This window comes from Myotis davidii, unplaced genomic scaffold (genome assembly GCF_000327345.1).
Source record: "Myotis davidii unplaced genomic scaffold, ASM32734v1 scaffold591, whole genome shotgun sequence".
In the NCBI taxonomy this organism is placed as follows: Eukaryota; Metazoa; Chordata; class Mammalia; order Chiroptera; family Vespertilionidae; genus Myotis; species Myotis davidii.
The window spans coordinates 2081920-2090703 of NW_006284340.1; the positions used below are offsets into that span (position 1 = coordinate 2081920).

General features: G+C 40.9%; 1 protein-coding gene across 1 annotated transcript in view; it reads left to right on the forward strand.

Annotated features, from left to right (window-relative positions):
* The window catches only part of NPHS2 (nephrosis 2, idiopathic, steroid-resistant (podocin)), a 14910-nt gene that overhangs the window by 326 nt on the left and 5800 nt on the right, over positions 1-8784 (forward strand). Inside the window, exons 2-5 of the mRNA XM_006754531.2 lie at positions 2422-2525; positions 4130-4202; positions 5506-5588; positions 8365-8568. Coding sequence (XP_006754594.1) covers positions 2422-2525; positions 4130-4202; positions 5506-5588; positions 8365-8568 — 464 coding nt within the window. The remainder of the gene's footprint in view (positions 1-2421; positions 2526-4129; positions 4203-5505; positions 5589-8364; positions 8569-8784) is intronic.

The window sequence follows — 8784 nt, forward strand, 5'->3', positions numbered from 1 at the left end:
TCCAAGTGGCAGCCGGGGGATGTCAGATACAGTGGAATGCGCCTCCATGCCCGGAGCCACCGAGGCCAGGGCCTGGTAGACACCCCCCACAAAGGGCAGCTGCCACATGCATCCGAAGAAACACAAGTAACATCAACTACATGCCCTGGATCTCCAGAATGGGGAGGTCGGAGCAAGTGTGGTCTGGGTTAGGGACCAAGGCACACGGCAAAGAAACCCTGCCGCTGGGTGTATGGCCACGGAGGAGTATACGGGCACCTCATCTAAGTGAAGACGTGCATGACCTGGTGGCTCCGGGCAACTATGCAACTTATTTTTCCATCCTCACTCCCGCCCTTCAATCCCACGGAAACGCATGCTGAAGTCTCTTTGGGATGATCACTTTTCTAAAAGTAGAGGGAGCAGAGCCATGTAGAGAAGAGCCAGACCGCTCAGCCGCTGGCTACCCATGTGCTCATTCATAGGCACCCGGGATGGTGGCAGGACCTGGCTCAGAGGGTAGCTGTGGGGGTGAAAAGAGATGAGGCACCGTGCACAAAGCCTGGATCAAGGAACACATTCCGTTAAAACAGGATCCCTGCAAGCTGCAAGAGAGCAAAGTCAGACCGAAGGAGGGAATCACAGGGAAAGTTGTCTGGCTTCTGCGAGGTGAAGCAACCCTTAGGAACAAATGTATCTGCTTCCAATCTTTATTTTTTTTAAATAATGAAAACTATTCCACTTTAAGGGTAGATAAAGCTTAAAGGAAATTAAATAAGGAATAGTTGCATTATATTGTTTTCTGCTGGCTAGGAAATGGTAACATTTCCTAGTTACCAGCAATGCAGTACATGCTGGAGCCTTGAAAGCTATGATTTGAGCAAGATTCGTGCAGCCAGGACCATGTTAATGCTGCTTTGCCCACTTGATGCCCTTTCGTCAGCCAGAAACGTCCAGTCCTTAAATAGTTGTTGAGTTCACTGCTAAAGTATTGCTGAGAGTAGAGGTCTTGTATGTGCTTCAGGCTACCACATAGAGGGAGCCAAGGAAGGAAGCCTCCGTGTTTTACTGAGTAGTGTCATTCCCATCTCACAGATGAGGGAAAATGCTGAGGACTTGGTAACTTGCCCAAGACCTGCAGCTGGGAAGTGGAGATGCCTGAACTCTAGAGTACGACAGTCTGATGGAAAAGCTCCTCCTTGCCCACGCTGCCCCTGATTTCTCTGGTCATGGTCCCAGCATTGCCACCGACCAGCTGTGGCCTTGGGCAAGTAGTTTCATCTGTGTGGATTTCATTCAAGTGACTAGAGCAGGGGTGGGCAAACTTTTTGACTCGAGGGCCACAATGGGTTCTTAAACTGGACGGGAGGGCCGGAACAAAAGCATGGATGGAATGTTTGTGTGAACTAATATAAATTCAAAGTAAACATCATTACATAAAAGGGTACGGTCTTTTTTTTTTTTTTAGTTTTATTCATTTCAAATGGGCCGGATCCGGCCCGCGGGCCGTAGTTTGCTCACGGCTGGACTAGAGCCTGGGGCCCTACGCAATGGATGAGAAGTCTCATTGAGGATGAGGCGGCCTTGCTGAGCCCTTGTCGGGGAGGTTTCAGTGGCTCCCAGGAGGAAGGGGAGCAAGAGGCAGCAACATCCACTCCTCTGCCTCACTTAGCCCACACTCCCCCTTCCAGGCTACTTAAGATTTAGGAGAAACAAAAAGGCGCATCTCTTTACTAAAATGCTGGGGATTCTCGGGCTATGTCTTATCTAAAGGCTCTTCCTACTTTAACATTTTAATGGTTCACTAGTCACTTAAATCAAACAAATCGGATATTCAAGGAAATGATTCCAAGAGAATATTTTGTGAGCAAATCTGTAAGTTAGGTTTTGGGTATAGATACTAGTATTAGTTTCCTGTTCATATCCTTAATTACTGTGTGAAGGAATTTTGAGGCCTTTACTTATAAAATGTAATTTGTCTGTATGTGCATTTATTTGTTTTTACTTGGCATGGTTACCACTGTAAGTGAAATATTTTTATTTACTAATTAAACGCGGCAATAACACTGTTATTGCTCTTAAGGAAGAATAAGAAAAAAAAAGGCTAGCATGATGTTAATGGAGCAGCATTTTCCAAAGCAGATTACATGAGAAATGAACTCCATAGAACATAATTTCCTTGGAGAAAACATTGCCTGGTCAAATGTTGGGGAAACACAATTCTGCCTTTTCAGGGGCCTGCTCCACCTTCCATAGGCCCACATGGCCCTTCACACAGACAGTAGCCTCGCCCTGTGAACTGACTTCGCTGATACCAGCTTATTCTAATATTCCCACGGAAGTCTACAAACTGTTCTGACCCTAATACCAAGGTCTGGACAACACATGCTAGTCAGTGAAGACGGTGAAGTTTTAATATACTCCTTCTTCTTCTTCTTTAAGGTACCAAGTCTTCTGGGTTAGGGGCCTGTGAGTGGCTTCTTGTCCTCACATCCCTGCTCATCATCATCGTGACCTTCCCTTTTTCTGTCTGGTTCTGCATAAAGGTGAGATCCTTTCATTTCCTGGAGCCTCTTACTAACCACATCATGCCCACTTTTACTTCTGTGTTTCAATAAGGGCTGTCTGCTCCGCATGGAATGCCCTCCCCACTCACCTCCTGGAAGAGCACCTACTCCTTTAAGATGTTGCTCACATGTAACTGTGAAGACTTCCTTGACTTCCCCAGACTGTCATTCCCTTCCTCGTGCTCTGGTGTCACTCTGCTTCGACACCCACTCTAGCACTTACCACATGTATAGTATTTGTTGACACCCCATCTCTCTGATTAGATGGAGAGCCCCTTCAACACAGGGGCTACACCTAGGTCATCTGCCCTCTGTAACACAAATGATGCCATTGTAATAACCTGGCTATTATTTAATAGGAAAGGAAAAAAGGGAAGACTAGACAGACTACATATAATAGGCATGCCATTTATACAGCTTTGCCAGAAAGCTGCCTTTAACATTCTCCAAGTCTCTTCCCCACTGATTGATGGGGGATGGGACTAGACAAAGGCAGTTTAGATACATGCCCAGTAAGGTCTGAGTGACGTGGGAGGGTGCCTGCACGTCTGCCAGTTATACTTGGGAACAAATTAGTGGCCAGGATGGAGAATTTGTGACTCACTGGCATTACTTTTTCTTTAAACGCTTGGCAGAATTCCCTAGTGAAGCCATCTAATCATGGATTTTTCTTAGTGTGAAATTTTTAAACTACTAATTTAAATCTCTTCTAGTTCTTTTCAGTTTTTGTTTTTCTTCTTAAGTCAGTTTTGGTAGTTTGTGTATCTGTAGGATTTTGTCCATTTCATCTAAGTTATCTAATTTGTTGGTGTATAATTCATAGTATTTTTTCTTATATTTTTTATTTCTTTAAGGACAGTAGTGATGTCCCTGTATCATTCCTCTTTAATTCCTGGTTTTAGCAATTTGAGTCTTCTTTTTTATTGGTCAGTCTAGATAAATATTGGTCAATTTTGTTGATGTTTTCAAAGAACCAACTTTTGGTTCTGCTGATTTTCTCTATTGGTTTTCTCTTCTCTATTGCATTTATTTCCACTCTAATCTTCATTAACTTCTTTCTTCTTGCTTTAGGTTTAGTTTGCTCTTCTATTTCCAGTGTCCTAAGGTAGAAGATTCATGTATTATTTTGCAATACTTCTCACAGTTTGAAACAAAATATAAGAACTGGTATTAAAATATACTCCCTCTTTCTGTTAATTGAGACATATAAAAGCTAATCATACAGAAGTCACAGAAAAATACAAGATTGAACATGCTGTGGAAAACATGCTCTGGTTTCTTTGAGTTAGGGACTATCAAACATTAGTGGAAGCATTATTATTATTATTTTTAGATAATCATGGCTCTTTAATAAAAATTCTGTTCACAGGCTCAAAAATGAACATGGCCAATATAGGTTTTTTTTATTGGTTTCTGAAATTCTACACTTACTAAATGTAGATTTTGGAAACCTACATATCTAGTTTTTTCTTGGTTCTCAAAACCAAAGATTCCTGATACTTAGCATTACTCTCATGTGAAGGCCTTTGAAGACTCTCTTTTTCTTTCTTGGCGTGATTCAAAAGTATTAAATTTGCTTTTAGGTTGTACAAGAATATGAGAGAGTAATTATATTCCGACTGGGACATCTGCTTCCTGGGAGAGCCAAAGGCCCTGGTAAGGAACAGTTTTTTAACCACCTGTAGACTTGCCAGTTTCTTCAATCCATGCATATTTGTAATATCAACCTTAGGTTACATGAAATAACTTGATTCATGATATCTCCATTTTCCAATCTGGTACTTGTAACAAGGTTTATTAAGAAATCCTGGCCGAAACCGGTTTGGCTCAGTGGATAGAGCGTCGGCCTGCGGACTGAAAGGTCCTAGGTTCGATTCTGGTCCGGGGCATGTACCTGGGTTGCGGGCACATCCCCAGTGGGGGATGTGCAGGAGGCGGCTAATCGATGTTTCTCTCTCATCAATGTTTCTGACTCTCTGTCTCTCTCCCTTCCTCTCTGTGAAAAATCAATAAAATATATTTAAAAAACAGAAAGAAATCCTGAAGAGAGCATTACTACCAGGTCACAATAACCAAGAGAGAAGATGGGGGCAGAGAACTAAATGCCAGGGCCAGGCTGGCCAGAGTAACAGGTAGGCTTAGAACCCATGTCCAGGCACCAGGTTTAGTAGAATGTGTGTATGGTCAGAGTTCTGTGAATTCTCAGAGCAAAGCTAAGCTAATTCAAAGTCGAGAGGGTCAGACCAAACTCTGGGAAACAGGCAAAGTTCAGTGTCCAGGTGACTAATTGGTCTTTAGTTGGTGGAACTGAAGAAAAACAGATTGAGCACTTCTTATATTTCAGATTCTGTATAACTACCAGAGATATAAACATGAATGAGACATGGTTTTGAATTCAAGGACCTTAAAATCTAGTGGAGCTGATGTACAGAAGTCCAAGCTGATAATGGGTACTGGTAGAAGCATGGTTAGTCTGAAAGGTCTAGCAGTTGGGATTTGGATAGCCAAGCGAGCCAGGAAGGCATGAAAAGGAGCAAAGTCCCATGGTGCATATATTGGAAAGGGTCCAAATTCCAAGCCAGCTCTACAGAAGAAGGTAGAGAATAGAGACCAGACTACAAGACATAAATCAGAGTTTGAAGATTCATAATCAACAGACCAAGGTGATCATACAGCCTATTTTGCCAAAGATAATCTCTGTTTATGCCTGCTGTCCTGGAGTAGGTTGTAACAGTGCTCTCTTTTCACTCTCAAAAGTGTCCCAGATTGAACAACAAATTATACAGTAGCCTTAGCAACAACAGACACTTCAGGGATAGTGGTGGGGCCACCCAATGGCCTGTGTGTAGTTGCAGGATAAAAAAAGCAATGAAATGTGCAGCCTGACCCCCCAAAAGTGAACCCCAAACAGTCCCCATGCTAGCCATTCACCTGTAACTTTCTCCTCCCCGTCTCCTAGGTCTTTTCTTCTTTTTGCCCTGCCTGGACACCTACCACAAGGTTGACCTTCGTCTCCAAACCTTGGAGATACCCTTTCATGAGGTAAGCCAAATGATGGATGTTGCTTTCTCTACATTTTACAAAGCTGATCTAGGGCAAAATGACTACTTAAGATCAAAAGTAGAAAAGGGAACTAGAGATATGGACTACCTCAAAATGAAAAAACTCCTGTACATCAAAGGACACAATCAACAGAATGAACAGGCACTCTTTGGGATGGAAGAAAATAACATGTCTGATAAAGGGTTAAGATCTAAGATATATAAAGACATCTTACAACTCAACAAGAAAGCAAGCAAACAAACAAAAAGGATTTGTCATAGTTTTTATGTATCAACTTGACTAAGTTATGGTCAGGAACATCTGGATGTTGCTGTGAAAGTACTTTTAGGTAAGATTAATATTAAATCAGTAGACTTTGAGTAAGGCTGATTACATTCTATAATGTGGCTGGGCCTCACCAATCAGTTGGAGGCTTCAAGAGAAAGACTGGCCTCCGCTGGAGGAGGAGAGAATTCTGCCAACAGGCTACTCCCAGGCTGGAGCGGCAACATCAACTTTTCCTTGAGTCTCCTGTTGACCTCTCCTGAAGATTTTGGACACACCAGCTGGGTTAGCATGACTTTTTCTCAGCCTCTACAATTGTGTAAGCCAATTCCTTAAAAATCTCTTTCTCTCTTTTTCTAGACACACACACACACACACACACACACACACACACTCCATTTCTCTGGAGAGACCTGGCTAATACAGACTTGAATAGCATGTTTCAAAAGAAAATATACAAATTGTCAACAAATACATGAACAAATGTTCAAAATCACTAATCATTAGAAAAATGCAAATCAAAACCACAATGAGATACCACCTCACATATATTAGGATGGCCACCAAAGAGAAGGGGAAAAAAAGCCAGGAAATAACAAGTGTAGGCATTGCAACCCTTGTGTACTATTAGTGTGTGTGTGAAATGGTATCGCTGCTGTGGAAAACAGTACGGCAATTCCTCAAAAATTTTAAAACAGAATTACCATTAGGTCCAGTAATTCCACTTCTGGGTATATACCCCAAGGAACTGAAAGCAAAAATTTGAAGAGGTATTTATATACCTATGTTCATAGCAATATTAGTTACAATGGCCAAGAGGTGAAAGAAACCCAAGTGTCCATCAGTGGCTGAATAAACAAAATGTGGTATATATCTATCATGGAAAATTATTCAACCTTGAAAAGTAAGGAAATTCAGACACTTACTACATCATGCATGAACCTGGAGAACATTAAGCTAAGTGAAATAAACCAGTCATGAAAAGACAATACTGTATAATTCCACTTATACTAGGTACCTAGAGTAGTTAAACTCATAGAGACAGAAAGTAGAGTGGGGGTTTCAGGGGTTGGGGAGAGAAATGGAAAGTTCTTGTTTACTGGGTTTCAGTTTTACAAGATGAAGAGTTCTGGAGATTGGTTGTACAACAATATGAATGCAATTAACATTACTGAACTGTACACTTAAAACTGGTTAAGATGGTAAATTTGATGTTATGTGTATTTTACCACAAATAAATTTAAAAAGTAGAGATAACACCTAGATTTTTCTATTGGTAATTTAGATTTATAAGACTTTCCTAACTGTCCCCCACTTTCAGTTTAAAGATCTTTCCTATGCTTTCTTTTGTTAAATAAAAACAGAAATTATATATATTTAAAGGCTTACTTCAGATAATAAAATGTAAAAAAGAAATAAATAAAATTTACCCCTAATCCTACTACCTATAGACAGATGTAGATATTTTGGAGTGTATCCTTTCAGGCTTATGTCTGTGTGTGGTTATATTTACAGACAGGAATATATATCAAACCATACATTCCATAGTAGCATGACTTATTTTATTTTTAATATATTTTAATTGATTTTAGAGAGAGAGGAAGGGAGAGAAACATCAATGACAGAAAAACATTAACATCAATCAACTGCCTCCTGCACTCTCCCTACTGGGGATCGAGTCCACAACCCGGGCATGCACCTTAACCAGAATTGAATCCTTACCTTTTTTTTTTTTTTTTCCGAATCGTTACCTCTTGGTTCCTGGGTTGACACTCAACCACTGAGCCACACCAGCTGGCCTAGTATGACTTTTTTTTTACCCCAAATTTTTGTGATCATCTTTTCATATATTAGCTATGTTTCTACCCTTTTATTTTACATGGACACAAAGCATTCTAGTGTATGGACATATGTACCACAATTTATAATTCCCTATTGTTGATATTAGGTTGTTTCCAATTTCTTATTACAGTAAGCAATACTGTGAATAACATCCCTGCAGCTAAATTCTTGTATGTCCTTGTGAAGTGTCTGAACATGGACATGCTGAGCACATGCGTCTGTGAGGACACTGGGCGTGCATTACCAGCCTGCCCTCTAGTGTACACCCAGCACGCAGAGCATGCACGTGCTTGCTTCCCAGACCCTGCTTCTCTTGAGCACATTTTTGGGGGCATCAGTTAAAAAGACCTGATAAACAACTGTTTTCTTCATGTCAGAAAATTCTTCCTGATTTTTTTTTACAAAAATATTTACAACAGGACTCCCTTACATTGTGAATGCTTTGGTGTAGTTAATAAAAACTCCTTAATCTTCAGAAACACGTCTATTTTGAATAATGGGTAGGCCAACTACTCTTTAGTTTTTTTCTTGCTAAAATCGCCCTTTGAGAAAACTCCCCTTGAACACATCTAGTTCCCATTCCTTTAATCTCGAACAGGAAAGGAGTCCAAGAATGAGGCCTGACAGCCACACTCTCTTTTCTGCGTAGGTGGTGACCAAAGACATGTTTATAATGGAGATCGATGCCATCTGCTACTACCGAATAGAAAATGCCTCTCTACTCCTAAGCAGTCTTGCTCATGTGTCCAAAACTATTCAGTTCCTCGTGCAAACCACCATGAAGCGTCTGCTAGCACATCGATCCCTCACTGAAATTCTTCTAGAGAGGAAGAGCATTGCCCAAGATGTAAAGGTACTTCAATAAATTTAACATTGAATGTGTGGGAAATATACCTTTATTTTTCCTTCATTTCCTTCATTGATCATTTATTGAATCTGTCATGTGCCAGGCCTTCACTGTTGAAGGTGCTACCCCTTAAGAAACTGATAGCTAAATAAAAGATTATCACATTGATCCTGAGCCAATCATAGTCACCAGTGGGGTGCAGGTTAGGCAGTCATTGCCATA